This window comes from Myiozetetes cayanensis, unplaced genomic scaffold, assembly GCF_022539395.1.
Source record: "Myiozetetes cayanensis isolate MyiCay16 unplaced genomic scaffold, myiCay2020 scf1, whole genome shotgun sequence".
Taxonomy (NCBI): Eukaryota; Metazoa; Chordata; class Aves; order Passeriformes; family Tyrannidae; genus Myiozetetes; species Myiozetetes cayanensis.
Genome location: NW_026086604.1, coordinates 64,929,893 through 64,957,142, shown reverse-complemented (window position 1 = coordinate 64,957,142; position 27,250 = coordinate 64,929,893). Strand labels below are relative to the sequence as shown.

The following is a 27,250-nucleotide window of genomic DNA, read 5'->3' as shown; positions in this document are numbered from 1 at the left end:
CACAGAGGTGAGGATCTTGGTGTCCAGATCAGTGCGTCCTGACACACTGCTGCTGATTAGGCTCAGCCTAGGAAACACAGTTCTAGTCATAATTTTTCCCTCCTGTTTTTACACTTGCAACTGCTTTCACGAAAGCCAGTTTTAGCTTCTATACACTCTTGTCATCTCCTCCATTGTCTTCTCACCTCTTGCACCAAATGAGTCAAAACCCAATTTAGGAATTGGTCAATATTAAGAAATTCAGATGAAAACACCATTTGCCAGGACAATTCACTGCAGGTTGGTCCTGGCTCTCATCTCCCCAGTATAGCCATGTGCACCTGCAGGAAGCACAGGCTGTCCTCACACAACAGTCTTGCTGTACACACACCGTAAATCCGGTGCTTCCTAAGTGTCTGATATGTTGGGTGCATACACACATCCTCAAAACAGCTGTAGAGCCCAGCTGGGAAAGGCTGTTCCATAGGACATTCTTTAAGCCAAGGGGCTTGTGTGACATTAGGCAGCAGACATAAAGGACTTAAATAACTTAGAGAATCACTGAAAGAGACACGTGTGAGGAAAGTGGCATTTAATTCTTTTGCTTCCACGCATTCCCAATGATTATAGAAGCTTATTTGCACAAACAACAACAACAACAAAGAAATGCAAAGATTTATCTTAAAACTTCTTTCCCTCAATTATTTTGTAATTGTTCTTGTGAACAGAAACAAAATCACGAGCGAAACAACATGGGCAATCCTTTTGTTACAAATTCCTGTAAAACAGGAGGGGGCTGGGAGGGTGTCCATGTTTTGCTATCACAGGACAGAACACTGGAACAAAGAATGCAACTGTAGAAATGGAGATATCTATATCTTGAGAGAACCTAAAATACGGAGCTCACAAGGAGCTGTTAACCTCAGACATCCATTTTCTTAAAATGTTTTGGAAATGAGTAAGAATTAGCTACCAGCAGCCAAAAATACATGTCAAGCCCAAACCAACCATAGAATATGTTGCACATGACCAGTTTCTGCAAAGATCAATAAAATACTTCCTCATGGCAACTAAACTTCGACAGTATGGTCTCACAAGACAGTATTATTGCTATTCTGAACCTCAACTAAAACTTTCAAGGCTTCCTGCTTTGCTAGAACACACACATTGTAGTAAAATTAACTAAAAACCCAATAAGCTTCATGTTTTCTCTAAACCACCACAGAGATCTCCTACATCAAAGTGACACTCTTAAATCAGCCCAAGCACTACATCTCTGTTGAAGTTCTGTAACAATTAGTTGAACAAGAAATTATTTTACATTACAGTATTTCTACTTCTGGAGTTAATAGCAAATAACTTAAAATACAATAGTACACTAAGCTTTGTTTTATAATAAGCTACAAATGATTGTCTACATCCTCCTATTCGTGGATGTCTTCAAAGAGCACAAGACAAATTAATGCAGAGTTCACTGAATAGGCTTTACAGTATTTTCAGCATTACTGCTGACATCTCGCTTTTCACAGCTTTATGGGTTTTTGTATTAAAAATAAGCTGTTCAAACAAATAAAGTTTTTTTCTGTTTCAAAGTAGATAAGCTCTAATCATGATTTTCTTTTCTAAATCGCAGCTATCAACACTGCTTGTCCTGAATCTTTGGCAAAGTTACAGAACTGGAGGAAACACAGTGCACTCAAAAGCTGCTGGCCTTGAAGTGCACAGAAGCAATCTCCACTATTCAAAGGCTATTTTGTGCTCCCTTATTTATAATGGTGGCTTAAAGACGTTTAGCACTTAACAATACATTCTAAAGACAAAGGCTTAGAGACTCAAGGAGTTTACACGACTTTAATCTCCCAGTCCTGCAATTGCCACTGTGTGGCTGGGCTGTCACTAAGCAGAAACCCATGCAGGCTATGCATTACTTGCTACGCTAATGAAAAGAGCCAGTCACAAGTCCAAAGCAGACCAAGGAAGGCTGTTAATGCTTGGAACCTTTTTGCACAGGGTGCTGGGTAAGATAAAAGCTTGTACCTTGAAGCTCTCGTAAGTTCTCCTCTCTGCCCAGCTTGAGCCAGCATAAACAAACCGCTGCCCCTCCCCCCAAAAAAGGCAAGTAAGAGCTTTTGGCCTTGCACTTCAGTGAAGGTAAATAACTCTGCCCTCAACACTCCTCCTCTTAATACAGGAAACCATAACCCTGCCACCAAAGCCCTGCAACTAGTATTGGCTTTTTTAGGTCCCCTCAGCAGGTCTTTATACGCCTTATCCCTCTTGAACTGTAGATGCCACCATTTACTTCCCTCCCTAATAAGGAAGAAAGAAATAGCATACAAAGAAAGCTGAAACATTTGCACATATATGCATGTGTTGCCCTGAGCACCAGGGATAGAGCTATCTACAGAAATCATAGCTGCTCACACGTGTCTTTCATCTTTCTTACCATTAAAAAGAGCCCTTCAGTTTTGCAAATATACAAGAAAATGAAGAACACTCTCTGCTTCCTCAGAAAACCAGGTTTTCGGCTTCTGATCTGCCTTCTCTCTTGCTAAGAAAGGATATTTCACTCTCCCTGTGTGCTTCCCTTCTTTCAAAACATTATAGAACTCCTTGACAGGTTCCTAGCTATCAACTTCCCAGTTAGATGATTTGGCAATCAGTAATGATACAATGTGTTTTTCCTCTTTTGAGCAGGCACTGCTCTATTAGCTATGTCCTTATAATTAGGTCCATCACCAAAGAACACACAATTTATGTGATATAAAATTTATCATGAACACACACACACACTAAGCTTCCTAAAAGTCCCAAACTCATTATGGACATAGTTTATTCAAAACACCAGTTTCCAGTGACAAATACGTATCCCTAAATTAAGTGAGACATCAGGATAATGTTTAAATAGATTAACACCACTTCTCCCCAGAACCACAGACTCCCTTTTTCCAGTATCAAGTAATTATAATACCTGGACAGGTTTCCTGTTTGTTGTTTAAGGTCATTGGTAAAACACAGATGATTGTGCAGCTGCGAAAACACTGATCCATCCCAATCACACTGACTTGAGGTTGTTTGAGAATACAGTTGAGAACTCTGGGATGATAAGGTTAGAATCTACGTTTCCCAAAATGTCAATATTGTGGCTACATTTTCCCATTAGTTTACTCTAATATCACAGAGTATATGTCTTCTGTTGCTTCACGGAAAAAACACTCACATACTGGCCAGAGAGCACAAAAACCAAACACTTATTTTCCAAGTCTGCATATTCTCTATCCACAATGCAGGTTTTTGTCAAACTGCCTGTTCACAGAAAGCGAACAGAAAAGGGAGAAGATTAAATACGTAGCAGTACAATGCAATCACAAGTCTTTTAACACTATCTTACTAATATATCTATGTACCTGCATCTGCAAATATTTGGGGGGGTGGGGGTGTTGTTATTTATTTATCTGTAGATGCTGGAGGCCATTAGATAATGAAGACAGAGGAAAGTTTTCACTACTGCAAATGAACGTAAACACACAAAGCAACATAATCTGTGCATAGAAGGCTAGGATAGGAGTTACAAGAAACCCTTGCTTCCCAGAGATTCAACCCATTCTGAATACCATGAGCCAACTAAACATAAAGTACATTTTTCTTTTCCCACATGTATTGCTTTTTTTACTTAAGTATATGCAAGTCACCTGCACAACATATAAAATGATGAAACACTCATTTAGAGGATGCGGCTTTATGTGCAAGAACCAAACATGGTATCACTTGTTTCAGCAGTATGTCCTCTAATGCCTACATCTCTCCAGAGAACTGCACCAGTAACACTTTTATAATAGGCAACATAGATTACTGCAAAACATAAAAATTGACTGAAGTTATACTTACTGTAACTTGGGAAGCATCCATGAATTGTAGACCAAAGTAATCAGTTTCCACAAGGTCCAAATGATACACAATCTGGTCAAACAGCTCCTGTCCCTTTGCATTTTTCTGTAACAGAAAAGAAAGTGTGGGTTTTTTATGGGTCAGCGTGAATTTGGGTGTGTTTATTTTTAAGTTCGAATGAGTGAGAGGAGATACACAATGGAAAACAATACCTAAATAGCAATTCTATTTATTCTGGAGATTTGTATTCACATTTCTTTTTATTTTCCACAGGAAAGATAGAGTGACATGCTGTTCCTGTCTGCAGCTATTCCAACAGCATCAGATTTCCCTCTCAAAGAAAACTTTCAAAGTTCACTGTAACTAAAAGTGTATGAGAGAAAAGAAAGGCTTATGTCCTGTAAGTGTCCTAAGTGACAGAGCCAAAATTTTAGACCCCAGCAAGACAGATTCTTCAGGAAAAGCTTGCTTGACACACTGCCTGAAATCTGCTGGTCATTATCACACATCAACTGCAGTCATGAAGTGCCATACCACCACTGAAGCTGAAAAATAAATTCTGGACAGCCAGAACACTTGGAAGAGCACTAGGAAGAAAATTAATGGGATATGATAAGAATCTTCCATGTACGTTGTTAATTGCAATCACATTTACAGCCTTTAAACAAAGAAACAAAACAGGGCCAAAAAAGCTCTAATTCTTACTTGCCATGCCATCTGAAACTCACAGGCGTGGAAATAAAACTAACCCCAACTATCGGCCACAGGTACTAGTAGAAAAGTTAGTTGATTTTAAAGCTAGGCTGCATTGGCCTATGTACTTGTTCTAAGGTCAAGGCAAAAATTTAGATACCCAGTTCTTCAACAGTACAAGAACAAAGCTTGGAGGTATCTTTGTTTTCTAGTTTTTGTTTTATAGCACTTCCTTTGGTGGAGCTACCACCAAAGCTTGGTGGGTAGGAGGAAGGGGCAATAAGAAACCTCTTTTTCATGTAAATCCCGTTGTGTTACTTGTGGAAGAAAGATTTCAAGTTCTTGAGCAAAAACAGCCCTTTGCCAAAAATACAAGAGACGACCATAAATCTGAGTAAGAGACTGAAGCTACAGCTTTATATAAGGATCCACTTTTGCGACTGCTGTCCCTCACACACCTTTAAGGATTTCTTTTTTTCAATTTTCTTTTTTTTTTTTAAAGCTCTAACATATTAGGCATTTCCACTTCATCCCAAAATGTAGCAAAATTTACAAATGTAAGCGTTCAGTTCCTTTTGTTTGGTCTTCTGCACAAAAGCAGCATCAAATATAACATGCAGAACTCCTGTTCAAGATTCTAAATTATCTAAAATCTGTCCACCAATAGACAAGATTAAGTGTTTCATCTCTCTATTTTTTCCAAGAAGGTCAAGCAAGCTGAAGTGTAGGTAAAAAATTTTAAGTTGAATTCTGGGGTTTTGGGTGTTTTTTACTAACAAAGCAGAAGCACAGAAATTCAATCTTATAAAATTTCAGGAGTAGCCCTAGGACCTCCATTAGAACAAGCTGTATAAAAACTTAAACACTAAATTATCATTGTAAGATACTGTTACATTATTTTGGAGGGGCAGGAGGCAGATAGTAGACATTCTTAACCAAAGTTCAACATTCTATTGAAAGCAGATGAGATTAAAAAAAGCAGATGGTTTCTTAAAACAGTACATTGCTAAGAAACCATCATCTTTACTTGTACAATAGTTACTATAAACTGAACAAAAGTATCCAGAACATATTTTTCCATGTGGCGTAAAATCAGCACTTGTTAACAGAAGTCAAACCAAACCACACCAAATTTTAAACGGATTCCCCTAAACGAGGGAGGAGAAAACCCTGCAAAGCAACAAAAGGAGAAACAGCAGAACGTGAAGAATTCACAAATCTAGGAAAACCAGATTTGGTGCCCTACGATTACAGTACTCATGAGTGTTTGCTTTATGGCATTAACTACCAGTACATGTTTATCTTCAACAGCCACACACCCAATAGAAACCAGAGAGAGCATATTCCACCTTCTGTATCCAAACAGTAGTTAATGTTTAACATGTTTTACATGGAGAATAGCTCTGCACTGCACGGCTAGACCATAAAATGCAGTATTACATATAATGTCCAGTAAACTATGTAACATTTAACTTGTCATTAAATGAGCTTTCCCAGCAGCTCCTACCAGTTAGATGATAGAGCTGCTGTAGTCAACAAACTGCTGACAGAAACCTTTGGGATGGTACACTATGGGGCAGATAAACATGACTAATTCCTTTCCTTTACTAAAAGTAAAATATGACTTTATTCTGCCTCTTCACTGACTTATAATCTAGGGAGTCAGACTGTGGACTGATAAATTCATACCTATGCACTAAATGAAATTGGTGGTATAGGTAAAATAGGAGTCTTTTTCCCTAGGACTTAATATCCATGATAGTGGTCTCTAATGCAAAAAACATCCATATGACAAAAAACTTCAAATTTTCACTGACTTTTTCTTCTCTCCTCCTTCTAGAGAAAACAGTAGCTAAAAAAATACTTGCTCTTTCAAAATCTGGTACCACAAAAAGACTGAAAATTATGTCATACAATAAAATTTTCATTCATCTAATCATCTGGAATTTAATGTCTTCCTCTACAGACCTTTGACTTATGCATACTTTCTGAAGATACATCTAAAAAACCCCAACCATAAACGAAAAATATTTTACAGTTCTACCTTGCTAGACAGATGGTTCAGAACCATCAGATGTAAAAGACCTGCATAAGTTACATCTCAAAAAATGAAGTATATGGAAACAAACAATATATATATACTATTATGGAGAGTATTTACTTTGTTATGAAAGTTACTGTAATTGGAAACTGTGATGTAAGAAAAGTTGCAAAACCTTGTTTAGTTTTGTGAGGGATTTTTGTTTGTTTGTTTTTGTTTTGTGCTTTGTTTTTGTTTTGGTGGTGGGGGTTTTTGTTTAAAAAACAAACCAAACAAAAAACAACCAACAATTAAACCACTGCAAGTTTCTGGGGGAGTGGTTCCTTGGAGAGCTTGTGTGAACACCATGAAACCTCACAGGGAAGCACTGAGGGGCTGGGCATGAAAAGTTCCAGCTTACAAACAAAACAACAGCTGCAACTTAGGGTAAAACTGAAGGAGCATGACACAGGCACTTGAAGAAAGATAGAAAGATTGAATTAAACTTGCAGGTTGAGGAGCTCCATGATAATGGGCAACCACTGAGAGAAAAAAAAAAAAAAAAAAAAAAGTGTTTCATATCAGTCACCACTGTCCTGTTTGACCATCATGCCAGATTTTCCACTCTGTATTTTCCACTCTGTATCATGGAAGCCCCTCTCAAATAAACCCCTATCATATCTTCTTGGGGATCATGAGTCATAGCATCAGAGAAAATTTTTATGTTAAATAAGGACTCAGTGCAAATCCTACAAGGACTCCAACAGCCATGAATATAAAACACCTTGTACAGCCACAATGACAGCTGCATTTCAAGTAGGCTACCTTTCTAGCTGCCAGAGACTTCCAGTCTCAGGGAATCTACGGAAATTCTTGTCAGTTAAAACATGACAAAACAAAGATCAACTTCTCTAATTAGAAACTATTCCAGACTGGACACAGGAATAGGCAAGAGATTTTAACATGCTTTTGGTGGATGTGAAGGAAAGGGAAAATTGATCAGCCAGGGAAAATTTTACACCAAGTGGCTCTATCTAAACAAGCTGATTAGTGTTGATTTTAGCTATTCCAGGGCTAACTAAAAATAAGGAAAATAAACCACTGCCAAGAAAAGACTGAAAGCCAATTAACTTTCCAATCAAAGCCAATGTGTACCAAACTGAATAGTGGAGTAGCAGCAATGAGCATGTAGGGAAGATTTAGTTTCATTTTTGAAAGCAAGCAATGAATTATGTATTCTGAAATATGTCAAATATTTTTGCAGAGTGGGTTGCTATGCTCTCATGGTCACAGACCCAAGGTTTTAGCTTCTAGTAAGTTCTTAAAGGAGCATTTGTAGCCAGCAAGTCTCAGCTCCACAGGCCTCACACTGCCCTGCTCTGATGGCATCAGCATGTCCTCTCCTTGGCACCTCCTGAAACAGAATAGCTCAATATGTTGTGCTTGGTCCTCTTACACCTGAGCTATTATTAACTCAGTTTTCAAACCTAAGGCTGTATCTGTTGGCCATACTGCTTAGCAGTGGGAATTTTCTTTGCCTTTTAACAGCCACTGGCAGTGCTGTCTCCCAGCGTTTCAGACGGGCTATAGATATACAAAGCCATCTGTGCTTCTAATTAGCCTTGACTCCTGGTGCTCAGTTATCATCTGTCCTTTAACTTGCTTTCTTCTAGGTAGTTAAGCCCTCAGATTCTCAAACACATTCAGCTGTATTGAAAGCAAGCAGTAGTTCTACAATTCTAAGCACAAAAATGCAACTCTTCTACATTCTCACAAATCTGTTCCTTAGGTCTCTAGGAAGAGGGAAGGGGAGACACAACCCTCTGCACCCCCTAAGCTTGGTCACTGCAGGGTATATAACTACAGTGAGGTCAGCCTTTGGATCATGACTCTTGCAGGCACGTCAGAGTGAGCTCTTTAGTTAAGAGCTGCATATTACAACACACCTGCCATGGTATCTAACAGCTTCAGCCAAGGAAGCACTTGAGGCCATGGCTGGGCTGGCAAAACCTGCACTGAAAACGATGTTATCCACCCCAGCAATGCTGTCATATCGTCAAAGACGGCAACATGTTTTTAAATTCCAATTTCCATGCTGCCATCCAAAGATGACACCCAGGCAAGAGGGCATGCTGCAAACTAGCCATGACCTTGGTGCCTGTCCCACCTTCCTCCTGGGGACCTAATGAGCAGATTCATAAGAATGTGGGAAGAGTTGCATTTTTTGTGCTTGAAGTTACGTAAATAATGCTTATTTTTAGTAAACTCAGCGCTAATTGAAGAAAAGTTATTTCTGAACACATCATACTTCCATGAGGCTATCTCACTTACTCAAACTTCATGAAGATACCAAGTTATCTTCTTACCAGCCAACAACTGACTCAAGTTTTCAGTTCTGGTTACCAGCTTACTTGAAAATGTGACATTGTTCAAATAACCATTAAACCTCTCACCCTGTCATGGCAATACACCAGTACTGCTTCAGTGCTGAACGTGTCCAGACAAAAACACAAGTGATGATGCATATGAGCTTTTATCTGAAGGAGAACAAAATTCATCTTAGACCCTTTGAGAAATTAGCTGAAAACAAGAGCCAAAATCACCTCAACTTCCTCCTGCACAAAAAACTCATATCAACAAAAATATGCCAAATGCATACACACACCACCAAACCCTCAGCCCTTCATCAGAGGACATAAACATTCCCTGAATGATATTTACTTATTATAACCTTGAAAGAACAAACGTTTTGCTCCCAGTCAGTTCTGTCAAGGCCCCAAACTAAAATTGCTATTTCCCGAGCAAAAGTAGCTTATAAGCAAAGTTAAATAATCCCTCAAAAAAATGAAAAAATCAAAGAAAACAAAAAATCCTAACCCAATAAAGTCAACCAGCAAAGCAAGCTGCTTCCTTCAAATTAGTCTCAAAGCTCTATGATAAAACTAAAAGTCTCAAAAACCAGGGCTCTCACAAGTCACATCCTATCAAGGGGGATAGGGGGAACTTCAAATACAGAAACAGCACACTATCATTTAAAAACATTCTCTGTGTGGGCAGATTGCCACATAACAGTGCAAGCAAGCTGGGTTTCTGCGACCAAGATTCCAATGAAAATTTGTAGACAGACATTAAGGAAAAAAATCCCCAAACAGTGTGGATACTAAGCCTTGCTATTGCTGCACATCAGCATTTCTCAATGGCAATCAGACTTTCATCTCTCCACCAGTTATTGGCAAGAAGAATCAGTGTTCGCTGGAGGAGATGCTTGAACAACAACTAAATAGATCAGCATATTTTATATGTACCAGGCAAGTCACTACACAAACCTAAATGGCACTGGACTTCTAGTCACATCACAATACATTTACCATGCTATCCTGACATTGACCAAGTCCCTTGCATCAGCTTATGCTTTCTACCTTTTATTTAAGGGCAGTCATGCATCAATAAAAACAAAAACTAAAATTACCCCCCCTACACACACACACACTAAAGTAACAATAAAAACAAAACCAAACAAAACTAAGAAACCCAAACCACAAAGAATTAAGGGTGGAGAAGAATCATATGCTATTTTCAAGCTCTGCAGTTGGAACGAAGAAAAGATTCTTAATTATTCAAAAAGTAGAAACTCACTGAGATGAATCAAAGATTGGTAGAACAGCATTATGGAGAACACATAGAAAATAGAGCAGAGAGGGAATTACTTTATATGCAGAACAATCACTAAATAGTCCAAACCCATGCCAAGTAACCCATTGGAAAGATGTCCTATTTGCAGTAACACAAACATAAAACAGATCCAGGAAAGTCAGGTGAGATTTCAAGGGTGAGTATAAGGTTTCCTTTGCCAGTTCACACATCCCTCCTTCCTCACTTCATTCCCCACCTCTCAATCACATTCTGTCTCTTCCTCAAGTGGTAAATACAAGAACAATTGAAACCAAATTTATAACGTGATCTAAACAATGCTAGCTTTTTCTGAAAGCTGGTTTTCCACAGTTGTTTTCAAAATAGGCACTTTCACTAGCTGAGCTTTACGGTCCTTCAAAACCTGATTATATTAGTGTACCTAGAGCCTCAGAAGTCCATTTTGCTGCTGAAAAAAAAGGAGCAAGAATCTATCATGTCTTCAACTAAGCACCACTTGCTCAGCTTTTTCAGAGAAGATGCCAGGACTGTCCCAAGCTGATCACAGCTGGTTTCCTCCATCTCCACAATGGATCTACTGACCACTGGAGGTGGGGGAAAGAAGTGTGAACAGAAGTCAGGAGTGAAGGTAGTGGATTTGAGTTAGGGAAAGAGTTATCTTTATCTTGACCCACAAGCGTTTGTTCCCATTTTTTCCTCCAGATTTTCTTCCCCCAGCCTGCAGATGGGGGGATGGAACGAGGGGGCCAAGTAGAAGCCTGGTTGGTGGCTGAGACTAACCCACTGCAGTGGGGAAACCCTTATGCAGGGCAATTTTACATTTCAATCAGTCATCTGAAGGGCATGCTGTCCTCGAAAAGCCTTTAATCTCTCCAAAAGTCACATGAAGGTCAAGCAGGTAATACCACGATGGTGCCCTATAAGTGCAATTACTACTGGCAACATTAATACCAGCAATGACATTTTCATTTTATTGGACTCAGATGAAGGTGAGAATTTCTGCTTATTGTTCCTATCACCTACATGTACTACTGGCAACACAGACCTCTATTTCCAAGAGAACAGCACTGTCAACACTTCTAAATAGGATCCTCAGGCAATAGATAAAAGCAACCATCGGCCACAGAACAAAGAAGTAAAAAAAAATCCTCGCTTGTAACTTTACGTTCTAAAAGTCAGCCTGGACTCCTGTTCTTTCAGATACAGAAAGGTTACCCCGTCACATTTCTACACTCAGAGGCACAATAAAAAAAAGGGTTTTTTTGTATAGAAAGAAGATTCTTTTTCACCCCTAGAATGCCAGCTCCCTCTCCTGACCCACTTGAAATATTACATGTCCCTCAGGCTCAAACACGCAGCCAAGGAAACAAGGAGTAGCTAGGATGAGAAGAACAAAATTCTATGCTGAGACTTCTTAACCTAAATGATTTCACTCAAAATATAATTTACATTTCTGCATTCCCAGAGGAAGAGGTAGAATCTGATAAAGCTAACTATGGGTGTTGAAGTGGCAGCCACCTCTAAGAGACAATACCATCAAACACAACACATAACATAATGCTTTATGCTTCCGTTGCCTGTTGCCCTGCTGCACAAATCATGGTGGTACAGAGGTGCCATTTTGCTGGAGAGCTAGAGAAAATTTTAGGTAATGACTTTAAATTGTACTTGAGAAATAACACAGAACACTGGCATAAGCCAAGTTTACCTAAAAGAGAATAAGGAGAAAGAGGCAAGTGCTATCAGAAGAGAATCTCAGAAGAGTTTAGCAAAGACTTTTCATTTTCTTATGCTAATGATTGTACCAAAGTTTCAAATGACATCCTGCTTTCTTATACATCTGCATTTGAATGCTCCATGAGTAGAAAAGGTTTTAAATGGAAGCAATTGTACAAACAGAATTTTCCATACAGACACATCTTTCATATACAATTCACATGTACGTGTGCCCAACTCAACTCTTGCCAATTTTTTTAACTTGTTTTTAAATAGGACATGTTTATGATTGTCCACAATAAAGCAGTTTACCAGTAAGGCTTTACTGGCAACCTTGTTTCAGCACAGATGTAGCTCAGACCAGCAGTAACGCCCAGTCAGACACATGAGCAACACAAGCCAGAAGTAATTCACATAAATTAAGGCTGCAGGGTTCCCACTATCCCAGCCAGACAAGTCACAGGTTGTGTTTCTGGCTCTTACCCAAGAGGTCTGTCAGGGCAGCTGTACAGCTAAATGCCTTGTAAAGAACTGGCTATAGAGGGAAGTTACATCAGTTTAACATCACTACTAATTTAAGTTAACGATGCTTTCAACCCCCCTCCCTGCAAACATTCACTTGGGCCACACTCCACAGCCTGGTACGGGGCCTGGTGTGCCAGAAGCTGAACACGGGTACTGGGGCAAGGAGGAGGCCACAAAGCTGTGTTGTGGCTGGTAGGCAAAACCTAGGACGGCTGCTCTAAGAACTCGTATCTTACACCATGCCTTACAGATCGTGTCTTTTGAGTGTATAGAACAAGATCCCCACCACCATCACCCGCTGACCTGTAAAAGCAAAAAACTGTAGAGTCCTTTAGTAATAATATCACATCATGTAATGCTGCACACATTTACTTTTATGTGTGTCTGGATAAAACAAAGTGCTTCCTTAGAAGCACTTCTCCAGCATAATATTCCACACTCTTTTCACCCATGTAATTCACATTCAATTATTTCTATGTCTATTTTTTTTTTACTTAAATAATATATACTATTTGCGGTATTTTTCATAGCAGAAAATTAATTCCACATGCATGCTAACATTATTATTAATCATCTATATTAATTATCTTATGTGCTAAACCTTCCATACAAATGATATTTATTATTAATCACCCTGACAGTTATGACCAGTAAAAGCAAGTTCAAAGATTTGAAATATAGAAACAGTGACCAAAAAGGGAGTTTAGAACCTGAGGACAAAGCTCTAAGGTGCTCTTTCCTCAGAAACTCTACTGATTTAAAATGCAAAGAAACTCTTTCAGAAGTTATTTATTCAGACAGCCAACTGACCTCAGCATCTTTATTCTTTCATAAACTAAATCATAGGACCTCTCCAAAGAATCAATCCCAATTATTTGCTTCTCTTTGAAGAGAACCAGAAATCCAGAGATTCAGAAAAGTCAGTAAAACCTCTTAAACTGCAGATTTATAATCAACATCTTTAAAAACAGAGGAAGATCGGGGAAGTCTGCCATTAAAAGAATTTCATCTAGTGGACAGCCAGGAAGACATAACTCTTTTTAAACACCAACATAATTAGCCAAGTATATGCAATTAACAATGATCACTACAAACCACATTTCTTTCTAGAAAGACAGAATATGCAAGAGGGAAAGCCATGTGGTTTTTATTAAGAAACCTCAATAGAATAATCAAAAAAGAGTAAGAACAAACAGTTCAAGTTTATAGAAATCACCTCTCTTAGATGATGCTACTGCTCAGTTAGAACTAACGGTAGACCTAGGACAAGGGGACATGGGCTCAAGCTCTGCCAGGGGAAGTTTAGGTTAGATGTTAGGAAGAAATTCTTTACAGAGAGGGTGATCAGGCATTGGAACGGCCTGCCCAGAGAGGTGGTGGATTCACCATCCCTGGAAGTTTTTAAAAAGAGATTGGACATGGCCCTTAGTGCCATGATATAGTAATTAGAGTTGGATCAGGGGTTGGACTTGATGATCTTGGAGGTCTTTTCCAACCCAATCTATTCTATGATTCTATGATTCTATGATTATAAAGTACAGCACTCTAATCTTTTCGCTGCTGCAAAGGAATTACATGAGACAAGATAAATTCTCATCACAATATAGAATTCAGCTTCTTTCTGTAATAAATATTCAGATCTGAAGGACAAATGGACGCCTTACAATACTGAAATATGCATGACAGCACAACTTTCTGTTTATTCTAAAGAATGAACAAGGACTGATGTGTAGGGGGGTTTTTTAATGAATAAAATTAGAAGTTCTGAGTGTTAATATGAGAAGCAGAAAGACTGGGTTTTTGCCAAAAACGATTTCTTATTTGTCATGCCAATCAACAGATCATCCAATCCCGTTAAGCGGATGAGAAGATAAAAGCAGTGATTATTAACAGAACTTCTGACCCCACAGTCAAGATGCAGAAATGCACAGTATTGTTCAGAATCTGGAGAAGTGACTTTTTCAAAAAAGACAGACAAGAAGAACCACAAATTTGCACAAGTGTCAGGTTTCTTCTCTGTCAGGCTCTCTGCAAGCTGCAATTTTTGCTGCCTACTTGGAGAGAATATCATGTGCCAGCACTTCCTCCAGATGTACTTTAAAAGAGTGTTCAGAATTTTTAAGGCAAAAATACAGATGAAAACAGACGATCAAAGGTAGATGCTACATGTATATACATTACAGAGAGTATAGATAGATTAGTAATAGTTAGAAAGCTGCCCCACATATGGTTTGATTTGAAAATCTATTTGCAGCAGGATGCACTTTTTTAGTAATTTGCAGGAAAGTTTGAGTTTTGTCCTTCACTTTGAGTGTTGGTTGCCCTGCTTGCTCCATGTCACTGAACGGATTCCGGCAATTTGCATGTCAAGGGAAATAAAACAGAATCCAAAAGACTATAATGGAAATTAAACCCAAGCATCATAAAGGAGTAAAAGAATAAAGTATCAGCTTTTCAGCTGGCTTATTAATACCTTTGTATTAACAACATCTTAATAGGACAAACATACGGAAACTTCGCCACAGGGAGTGCCAGAGATTCAGTAGAACTCATGAAGCTGGTCACACTCCCAGTTTACTGTGACAGGTTAATGGGACGTTCCCTGTGGTTGTTTCTTTTCACCTGGGCATTTTACCTCAACAGAAGTTCTGCTACGCTTGACAACTTTTGCAAAAATTTTTTTCTCGGAGTCTACATCTCAAGACAGATCAGACCAAACATTCCAAATTGGCCAGTCACACATGGCTGAACTGCTACCATCTCAGTTGTCTAAAATAACAGCTTGATTTTTAAGTGAAACATTTTCTTTTCAGTTCACAGAAACACAAGGCAATAATGCCTTACTCACAGTATGAATACATCAAAGTTCATATCCAAAAGTTACTGTAACATGAAGCCACTTCACAGAATAGCTTTTAGTTGGAGGGATAATGAACTAGATAAAAATGAAACCACTCTTTGGTGGCTCTAGCAAAGACTGTACCACCAGTTCTTTGAAGTTGCAAGACAATGGCAATGCAGATTCTAACAAAACCCTTCATTTATAAAGCAAACAAAATCAGTAAGGGGCTTTTTGTCTTAGAATAATTTTACTTCACAATGAAAGCAAACACAAGAGCAGGGAATTCCCATGAACTCATAATATTTCAATTAAATATTCAACGGAACTCAAGCCACCAGCATTAATACCAAGCGCTCTGATGGTCTGAAAAGCCACTAAGTTACTGGAGGATCAGACTTTGCTGTCCTAATTCCCTGTTCTACTACTAATCATAGCATCACAGCATACAAGGTTGGAAGGGACCTCAAGGATCTTCTGGTCCAACCTCTCTCAGCAGAAGCACAGTCTAGACAAGATGGCCAAGCACCCTGTCCAGGTCAATCTGCTGGGGAATCCACTACTTTCCTGGAAAGGTTATTAATATAAACAATGTTTTTCAGTTCCAGACTTACAGACTTGGACAGAGTCAAGAGCAAACTCAGGTTCTTCTTTGGAACAAAGTAATGCAAGCCAGACTCTGACTGTAGTGACAGTTTTGCTGCCTAATGGCTTTCAAATTACACCAACAACTCAGCTGACTTCAGTCATACACGTGCACCCAGAAGAGACTTTAACTGCAACCAAACACAAGACCATACTGATGACGCAGGAAGAACAAGTGTCAACTCCCTTGTTCAGCTGCATCGATTCTGAAAGAGACAGCATGTGATGAAGTTTATTGAGGCTGAGGAACAAAGCACGTATGACTGTTGACACAGAGAGTCTGTAGACTGAGAGAGACTTGTCTTTCATCTCACTGTATAGAAAATACCATATGTTGGGGAAAACAAGCAATTTAGATGAAGAGTGATAAGCTGAATGCTCAATCACTCACCAATCATGCACACTGAAGATCTTAAATTATGCCTTTTTAAAATCTTGGATGAAAGACCAAAAAAAGTTTTTTATCTCAGTTGTTGGGTTTTCAACACGGTCTCCCACAACATCCTCACATCCACACTGGGGCATTACAGTCTAGGGAGGTGGATTATTAATGGCTGGATCACTGGCTCAAAGAGTAATGATTAATAGTTTGAACATTACCTGTAGAAAAGATGCAAGGGATCTGTCCTGGAACCTATCTTGTTTAACACCTATGTCCACCATATGGAGGAAGAGATGGAGCACATCTTCACTGAATTTTTGGAAGACCCCAGGCTGGAGTGTGCAGGTGGTTTGGGTGTGGGCAGTACCCAAGCACACTGACAAACTTGAGATCAGGAAAGGGCTGCAATGGTGCTACAAGGATGGACCATATATCCCATCAGGATGAGAGAAGTACAGAAAGATCACTATCATGATGGACAAACCAGACTCAGTTTGAGGTAGATAATTTTAACTAATTGGCAATTAGTAACTGTAGGATAGTGACACATAAAACCAGAACTAAATATGCTTTCCCTTCCTTTCTTCCCAGGCTCAACTTCACTCCAGACTCTTCCAGCTCATGCCCCAACAAGTGGCACTAGGGAACACAGGTAGCGTATCTTTACCACTTCTTCCTCCTCATGCTGTTCCCCTGCTTCAGGATGGGGTCCAATCCCATGGGATACAGCCCCTCACTGACTTCTCCAGGATACATCCTTCTCATGGTGTGCAGTTCTTCAGGACTAGCTCTAGCATGGGACTGTTCCATGGAGCAGTCTTTCAGGAACAGACCGCTCTGGCATGTCTTCCCTGGGTGCTACAGGCCCTGCCAGGAGCCTGCTCCAGCATGGGCTCCCATTTCCACAGGGACACAGCCTCCTTTGGGCATTCATCTGCTCCTGCTTGGGGTCTTCCATGGGCTGCAGGTGGATATCTGCACCACTGTGGACTTCCACAGGCTGCAGGGGGACAGCCTACCTCAAAGTGGTCTTCAGCACAGGCTGCAGGGGAATCTGTGCTCCACAATGGGAGCACCTCCTCCCCCCCTGACCTTGGTGTCTGCAGGGCTGTTTCCTTCATATTTTTCTCACTCCTCTGACAGCTGTTGCGTGGAGCTTTTTTCCCCTTCTTAAATATGTTATCACAGAGGTGTTACAACATCGCTGATGGGCTCAGACTTAGCCAGTGGTGACTATCTTCAAACCTGCTGGAACTGCCTCCATCTGACAAGAGGACAGCTTTTGCCATCTTCTCACATAAGCCATGCCTGCAGCCCCCCCTGCTACAAAATCTTGCCACGCAAATGCAACACAAACACTTACCCTCCTTTGCAAACTCCACTGTCCTTCTTTGGTATCTAGGCTTCTCATACATCACATATAGACTACTAGGCCTTCAATATGAAATTCAAAATAGCCAGACTTCAGTGAGATGATGGAGAGTCTTACTGTCCTAGTTCAAGGCAAGGTTATCTTAGATCTGCCACACTCACTGTTACCAAAAGGCAATACTCTATACCCACAATAAAGACCACTGAACTCACCTCTAAATGAGTGATAAAAACTTTCTGAGAAGCAGGTTGTCTCTTTTGTCTGTCTCTCACATCCTCCCTCCCACTCCCAACTTTCAGAGAAGGAAATGATTCTAGCCTTATTATTCAATAATTTTGTGCACTGAATTAAAACACACCTTTTTTAATATATATAATACTTTTACCAATACAAATACAACCTACCAACAAAATAGAGGTTATTTTGATGTGAGAGCACTCTCTGCTTTCTGCTCAGAGATTCTATGCAAAGGGTAGTGCCAAGACCCCATGGGCCACATGGAGTCAGCAAGGAGTGCACACCTGCCTGCAAGCAATGCCAAATGCTTTCCAGCTTCATTTTCACAACATCCAGGGGCTGTGAAATCCAGGACATATTGGAAATTGTCCTTCTGGAGTTACTCTCTCATTCCCAGTGAATTAATTTCTCCCAGTGAATCATGAAAACACAAAATTTACAAACTACAATATGACAAATATTTAACAATTTGAAACATTTTTAAAGTTTTATGTTACTTTAAATGTAAACATAAGTTTAGATTTATTATCTCCCAATCCACGTGAGTCATAAATGCTCCCATTTTCCCCTACCCCCTAATTTAAGCTTCCTGCAAGTGAACAGACATAAGATTGACAGTTTGTTGGTAACAAGACTTTCCTGACATTGTGTGTAACTCATAACGCATTAATGCCATTTTGTTTACATGCAGCATTCAGAAGCAAAGCATTTTCTCAAGTTAGTTCCAGTTGTCTTCTAGCTTTCAACACTGTAAAAGCTGCTAGTTATCTTGAATTTTCAGGATAAACCGTGAACTTGGGCAAGTATTAAATTCTGAGAATTTGCTGAAGCACAAGGATAATGGTAGGCATCAAACTCAAACAATCGTTTCTGTTATTCTCCTCTGAAACGCCTATGTAGTTGGGTGTAGCTGAATGAGAAATGGAAACCTAACTACTCAAAACAAACATTGTTTTTTAAACGTACATTGGTGTAAGACATCTGGTTCCCAAGACACAAGATCAAATAACAATTTTTGAGAAGATGCACGCATAACCAATTTGGTTTTAACCAAACACAGTTAATGCTTAAAACATTATCTTCCAGAGAGCCACCAGTTGTCTTCAAGACCCTGGAAGGGATACAGGGATGAAGGAATGAGTTAAGCTTGTTTACCATCTGGATACAGATGGATGCTTTCGTGGTAACTGACACTCCACTTCCTTCATGGAGAGGTTGTGCCACAAGCAATCTATTCTGGAGTAACTTCTGCACCTTGGAAAGAGTAGGTCGTCAGTAAGTTGAGCACACACTTCAGAATAGGAGGTCTGCAAGGTAACCACTGCAGAACAACTCTGCTAGAACTACTACAGCCAAGTTCCTTATGCTGTTAAGTCTTAATACTAAAAACTATGTTAAACATGTATTTTCCACTGCATAGTGAGACTGACTCAGCAAAGACTAAAAAGGGTTTAGAAGGCATATCAAAGACATTGCTTGAAAAAAAAAAACAAACCAAAAAAACAACAAACCCTGAAAACACCCCCAAACAACTACAAATTGTCCTGAACAGAACCCATTAAGATGAGTAAGAACTCAGTGTAGTATGCACTCATTGGCATTTTTCACTAGTGACATTTGCATCATGCTTAGAGATGAGAATTTACAAAAATTGGAAATATCTTCCTCACTTTGAAAAATATCAGCAAGTATGCTGTACTATTTACACAGCTTCACAAGGAAACGAGAACTGCCTTATTTACGAGTCAGAACAAGCTGGTGCACATGTAACACTACGTAATGGAACAGACATCACATACTGTATTTTTATCATGCACTAAAATCACATCTTAATTTTTCTCAACAGTTTTAGATGTCATCTGTATTTTTGTACTTTGTAGCAGTCAAGCTACTGATCCTGTATTCTTTTTCCAGCACCTTGATATACTGACTAAATTTTACTTTAAAGTTTTCAGACAGGGTAGATGTTACTGGAGTCAAGTAATATTTTCTCAGTATAATGTTATAATATTAATACAAAAGGAGTGTTTTTGTCTGTATTAAACATTGTAGGCAGATCAGATAGCTGGCAATGAAAGCATGCAATCCAAGTAGAGCACATCTAACATCTCAAACGATACCAATCCAGAAACTGAAGGATAAAAGTCACTGCAGTGAAGCAGAGGAGAAAGACTAACTGAAAGAAGTGAAGGCTGCAACTAGGTACAGCACTGAGGAGTCAAGAGAGGACAGCAATAAAAACAGGAAGAAGGGCACAGGAACCACAGAAGCAGATGTAAATTTTGAAATATATGAGGTACAATTGAAGAATTCAATCTGGAGAAGAGACAATGTGGAGACAGACAGAAAATCAGCTGGTCATCTTCTACCAACATGGAACCCACAGGGATTACAAGCATTAATACAACAACAAACACCTTTCTGTTAGCTGGTATACATATTGAATCTTATAAGATCTGCTTGAGGTTATAAATTTCTCTTGCCACATGATACTGCAATGCCCAGTATAACCATGCCTTAATTGTTCCTGGTTGGGCACCATTAAATTTCTAGTTAATTAACTTTCTAATCTAGATGCTCATACCATAAGCCCTTGTACGGTTCCAAGACTTGGGAGGAGACCTTCTGTTTACTTTTTGCCTAAACACAGCTATTTTAAGTTCAAACTACTTAAGAAGAAATTCTGTAATTACAAAAACAAATGTAAAAACCAAATCTGGAAATGCCAGAGGGGGAAGTAGATGGCATTAGAAAAATTAAGCAGACAAGATATTTATAAACAAATTTATTGAAACTGAAAAATTTTCCAAACCCAACCAAATTCCTGCATGTGTAAATAATTGTAATACAGAACTGACTGCACTACAAGAATCTCGGTACAGGAGGGAAAAGAATTGGGCAATCACTTGGCAGAAGGCCCTGCATGAACAGCCTATACTCAAAGGATTGCCCAAGCAACACATTGCCCAGATAAACAGTTCCAGAAAATTGTGCAACAAACTGAAGTGCCAGAGCCTCAAATTAGGAGAAAGGAAGCACAACTCTCATACAACCCAATTCTACGCTAAAGCTTTCAAACACAAACTCATGAGCAACTCACTTGGATTTTATGCTTCTGGTTCACCACACATGCTCACAATGGAATAGTGAGGGTAGGGGGATAATCAGTGATGTCCTAGTCAGAATAGAAGATTATTTCATATTAAACATAGGAAGGACAAAGACTTGGACTACGTTGCTGCAGCAAGTCAATGTTTATACTCACAGAGTAAACTCAGTCTTCTGGTGTGAATATACCTAGTCTTTACTAACTCTTGAAGGCACAGACAGGGATTACTAAACATATTTTAAGAATTCACAAGCTTTCTACTTCTTTCAAGTAACTTGCTTCCTACTGTGATGAACTTGAATTGCCATCCATCAGTGACAGAGAAAGTCCTGGTGACAGACACGCTGATTTAGTGAAAAACAAGGAGCTTAAGAGCAAACTGCTTCTGAGGAACTCCCAGCTCCCCAAAATAGTCAAATGCGTGCATGGGTACACATGTGAAAATACTCACACGCACTTAAGATCCCAGTTTCTCAGCCCCATTTCAGTCAAGAGGCTGATTGGAAGCAATGAAGCCTACAAGGATACTAAGGGTTCTCCAAAAGCACGACTAGAATTCCATTACCAGGAGGGAATTTCTCGTAATTGTGGGGAATATAAAAATAAAAAACAACAAAACTTGCCTAGCAGAACTCTTCCTAGAACTCCAGTCCCTTGTTAGCAAGAAAAGACAGAATGCAATCTTGAAGCCTGAAATATTACTATATTTCCTGAGGACAAAGCCCAAAAGACTACCAGTGCCAATGAGGAACAAAGCATTCTTATTTAAAGGGACACAACTGTGGCTCACTCTTCTCCAATCTCTCCCCCTACACATTAGAAGTATACTCATTAACTGCAAAACATGCTGCTAGGGCATGTTAAAACATCTCCAGTGAATTCAGAGAAGTTTCACATCTAAATGTACACAGTCCCAAGAAAAATAAAAGAAAAACAAACCAAAATAATGTAAAATTATCAAAGGGCAGGAAGTTCCAATATATCCCTTGCCTTGCATATCTAAACACAATAAGGGGTAGATGGATGGATTAATAAAACAGCCAACTCCTGAGAACTTTTATGGTTAGAGATTTCACAGTTTCTCTGTGAGAAAATTACTTGCTAGGTAGTGCTATACTACCTTCCCAGTTGAATAATTTTTCATAATGTTCAGTGTGAACCTCTCAAGCTGAAAATAGGTCTTTGGTCATCTGGATCTACCAAGAAAGCTTGGCTGCATCATCTTTCGAACTGTCCTTCAAATAGTTGCAGACTGCAATTGGTTTATTCTATACCAGACAAAGCTCACTCCCTCCACCTCCCCTTGCAGGTCATGAAGACCCCCCTGACAATAATTCTTGAAACATATGCAGTTTCTTGACATTTATTTTAGTAGTGGGCCCAAAAGGAATGTTCCTGGTATAGGCTCATCAGTGCCAAGTACAGAGCAATAATCTCCCTTAATCTGCTGGCTATACTCCTAATGTAGCATGGTACCAGATTTATTGACAATGACAGCACTATACTGGTTCATATTCAACTTGGTTTCAACCACAATATCCAGTCCTTTTGAGCAAAGCTGCCACTTGGCCCATCAGCTCCCAGCTGTACTGATCCACAGTATGTTATGCCTCAGGTGCGCAAATTTGTGTTACACTTCATGAAGCCTTTGACGGCCCAAGCATCAAGTCTCTCAAAATCCCTTGGGATTTATGCTTTGCCATATGTCATGTCAGCCACTCCCACTAATTTAGTGTAATTTGCAAATACATGTCATCATCCAAATCCTTAGGTATTGAAAAATATGGACCTCAGAACCAACCTTTGGCGTACTGCACTCACTGAGCTGCCAGCTGCATGTTGAGCTATTGATAATAGTCGGATTTTCAAACCATTAAGCAGACTGTTCATCCAGATCATCCTTCTCTCAACTTCTAACTGTGAATGCAGTTTCAGACGGTGTTCAAGACCTTATGTATCTACTGTTCTTCTGTCATTCATAGAGACAGCCATTTTTCCACAGAAGGCAATGAGATTGGGTAAGCAGGTTCTTGTTAAATGCACACTTTTAAGAATTAAATTCTTGACCATGCACTTGGAAACTTAACTCATGTGGAGGCATGAATTCTCCAGGGATGGAAATAAGGCTGACAAGCTTATCACTTCCAGAGTTTTGCACTACTTTCTTGAAGATGAATATAGGATTAGCCCTTTTCCATAATTTTTTCCTTTTTCTACTAGTATACCTGTAGAAGCCCTTCCTGTTAATATTCATTAACCCACTCTGCTAACTTTTGGCCTTCCAGTTTTCATCTTTAAATATATGAGTAATGCTTTTATACTCTTGTTGCTGGTCCATGTTTCCACTTCTTATACGCCCCTTTTCTGTGGTTTTGTTCATCAAGAAGCCTCTTGCTTAGTCAAGTGGGCTTTTCTGTTCAAAGTCCTCATCTTCCTGGAAAATGAGATTGTGTTTTCTTGAGCTGTCCAGCAGCTCAGATTTTTAAGTTTCCTTTTTAAACACTTTATTGAACACTTCCCCTGGGGATTCTAATCTAGCAGATTCTCAGATAAGCCACAGTCCAGTCCACAGCTTTTCAGATTTCTCCAAATCCTGAACTCAGCCATCTCACAATCACTCAAGATCCACCAGCCTCTCCCATCTTTGTCATCCAATGGGTCAAACAGAGCATTATTCTTGTCTGATAGGAATTCATCAGTTGTACCTTCTAGGAACCTCCAACATCGTTGGAGGCCCAAAGTTTTAAGGCCTTCTTAGCAGATGTATAGCAGGCTGAAAGCCTCTGGGAGGACAACGGTTAGGAGACCTCTAATTGTTTTCAGAAACTATTAACCAAAACTTTCATCTTGTCAGGCCATCTGTAACTCCCAAACAACATAACTTGTGTTCCCTCCTCTCCAACTCTGTCCTATAGACTCAACATCATGTCTCTGCTTTCATGCTAGAGCTCTCTGTGGACAAAGGAGCTTCCTAACTTAGACTGCAGTTCTCCCTCTTTTCCATTTGATCTTTCCTAAACAGACTATACCTAGCCGGGACTGTGTTCTACCCATAGGAGCTACCTCACCAAGTTTCTGGGATTCCAACAATGTCACAATACTGCAAATCCACTGAATAAAACTTTAATTTTGGGTTGTGCCCAACTCTGTTTAAAATAAAGACTTAAATGGAAAGCCACGGCAGAAAGTATTTGTCCTTTTTAAAAGGGAATAACATGACATTCAGATATTTAACTGAAAATGTTTATTTTGTTACTTGTTTAAATGAAAACAAAACAAATTTCTCCCATTTCTTTTCACCTACAAGAACTTCAAGGTAGGAAATCATCACCATAAGTTGATTTTACAGACAAGCATGGGAAAAGTACTTTCATTAAGAAGTTTTTGACCTGTCCATTCACAGAATGGATGTTTCAGATTCAGTCACTCAATCCCAGTTCTTAAGACACTTTGAAAGGGCTGTAAAGACTGGAGAAGATTCCAATGACTAGTGAAAAGCAAATGTTGTGTTTATCTTCAAAAAGAGTAAATATTCAACCTGAAGAACTACAGGTTGGTCAGCTTCACTTCAAACTGTGTGAAAGCCATGAAATCTATCTTATTAGAAAATACAACAGAGCACACAAAGCAGATGATGGAGAAAAACACTAGCAAGTATTTACCAAGGATAAATCATACCCGATCAATGCAATTAACTGCTATGATGAAGTGACTGTATCTGTGCACACAAAGGGAGTAGCCAGCATCGCCTGCCTTGACAACAGAACTTTCATCATCGTCTCTGACAGCACCCTTGAATCCAGATTGGTGTATTAGAGTCTAGATTAGAGTTAACTTCCAAGTGAATGAAACACTGCTTGGATGATTTGGCTCGGAAAGCAGTAGCTATCAGTTGTTATCCATACTCCACCTACAGGGCAGGTTCTTTGCTGAGATGCATGGTAAGAGAACAAGACACACTGCAATAGGAAAGGTTCCCACTAGATACACTAAAAATCTTCTTACTAGGCTTCCCAGAGAAGTTGTTGCAGCATCTCCACCCCTGTAAATATTCAAGACAAGACAGAGCCCTCAGTCTGAATTCAAATTAAAGAAAAAAAATAAAGCTCTAAATTCAGTTTTGACTCTGCTTTGAGTAAGAGTTTGGACCATCATTCCAACCCACATGACTATGAACTAAAAACATCTAGAAAGGTCTTTAACAGTAAGAAGAATGTTCTCTAGTTCAAAGCATTTTTCTGCTTAAATTCCCATAAAGAGGCAAGTTTTGGACAGCAACTTCACCTCTTTATATATACCACATTATCTTTTCTTCCACTGGAGAAATCAAATTGGTTTTACAACTTCAGGCTTTTAGAATTCAGTAGCTTACGAAGTATCACCTTATGACACTTCACTATGACCTCTGAACTTAGCATAACATAAAAAAAAACTGAATTCAAAGAGGGAAGGCAAACACCACATCGAGATAGTTCTAGCTTTTTCTGAGACAAAATCAGAGTAAGTATCTGTATTTACTGATATAAGAAGAGATTTGAGGGTATTTCCAACATTTTAAAAGTGTTTCTATATTGAAAAGTACAGAGACAACAGTCAATGTGCTACAACACAGTGCACACGAGAACACAGATCACAGTATCTCTCCACCTCTAACAGGCAAGGACCACTCTTTCAATTCCTGATCCTTATTGACAAGAGTAGAAAGGCTAATAAAAATACTGACTGCACTGACCAGCAGTCAACAGAACAGTGGTTAATGCTCAGAGATCTCTGCAGTACATGGTATTTTCTGATGAAAAGAAGAAAGAGCCTTTTCTACAGAAGACTGGAATAACTAACTTCAAAATAACGATGAAAAATCTCTTGATTTTGCAGACAGTCTGTGAAGCACCTTCTTTATTGTGTCCATACTTCTGTTCATAAGGGACCAAAGTAAAAATCTTTCTGCTCTATCACAGATGGAGGGATGTACATGTAGTTGTTATACCTCAGTAACATAAGCCTCAAAAATACCTGCTGGCATGCTCCTTCCAGAGATGTAGATTGCTCCAGGACCCTGAGCCTGCACAGCCTGTCAAGTAGGCAGCAGTTAGAAAGAAGCTTTGCACTGTTAACGCAAACCAATCTCCCATGTGCCATTTTTCAAAAATTTCTACTGTTAAAAGGGAAAAGGCACCTATTTATTATCTTTTATAACATAGGATACCAGAAAAGCAAAGCTGTTTTCATAACCAATTATTATATGAGAAAAGTTACCACTGAAGTGGAATACAGCAACATTCAAAATAAATCCTCATAACACAGCAGCACCACAGTGAGATAAATACAAAGGGAAAAACACCTAAAATTTATAAAGTGGTCCACTCCAAGAAAGCATTTTAAGTAAGCCCTTCCACACGAATGGATTCTATGCCTACTAATTACTGGTCAGCAAATCCACATTAAAAAAAAAAACCAAAAACAAAACAAACAAACACAAAATAAAAAACCACACACAAAACCCACAAACAACAAGCAAACAAAAAACCAAAAACACAAGCAAACAAAAAATCCGTCTGATACACAAATCAGGTACCAGATTCCCTTAGAACAAAGGTCCTGGACAAATATTTTCAAAATTTATTTACTCTCAGTATACCTTAGAGTGGAGTTGATTTATCTAGCAAGTTATAGCAAGTAGTATGAAGACAAATGAATTTACAAGTTAGGGCCCTATTGATTTCTTCCATCCTACTACTTAAATAAAAAACCAAAAACTCTTAAGTGCTACTTTCTCCGACTTGTGGCCTCTATCAAAATAGAAGAGACCACCCTCCTTCCATAGCTAGAATGGGTTGTTTTTCCAAATTCTCAGTATTTCAGTTTTCACTGTATTTGGCTTCTCTGCATAGGAAAAGTTCATAACAGATGTTGCATTGCTTTGTTGTTTTTTATTTCCCTCAGACAAGGGCATTTCAAATATTTTTTACAGGACACATTACTTTCAAGCTTTTCCAGAGGAATCCAGTTCTCTCACTTTAGAGTCAAAGTGCAGAAGATATATCTGAAGGGAAGACTAAAATGGATGTTATGTCATGGCAAAGCCTGTTCTTCCTATTCCAGCAGAGCAATTAATGCAAAGATCGAAAGGAAAGCTACAGGTGAAGTACTGGCCTATCTTAAAGGGTTCCCAACATCAATTTTCCCAAATACTC

General features: G+C 39.1%; 1 protein-coding gene across 4 annotated transcripts in view; it reads right to left on the bottom strand.

Annotated features, from left to right (window-relative positions):
- Positions 1-27,250, bottom strand: part of EPB41L4B (erythrocyte membrane protein band 4.1 like 4B) — a 170,823-nt gene that overhangs the window by 114,584 nt on the left and 28,989 nt on the right. For all 4 annotated transcript variants that reach the window (XM_050330019.1, XM_050330029.1, XM_050330040.1 and 1 more), the window contains exon 2: positions 3,868-3,972. In XM_050330019.1, coding sequence (XP_050185976.1) covers positions 3,868-3,972 — 105 coding nt within the window. The remainder of the gene's footprint in view (positions 1-3,867; positions 3,973-27,250) is intronic.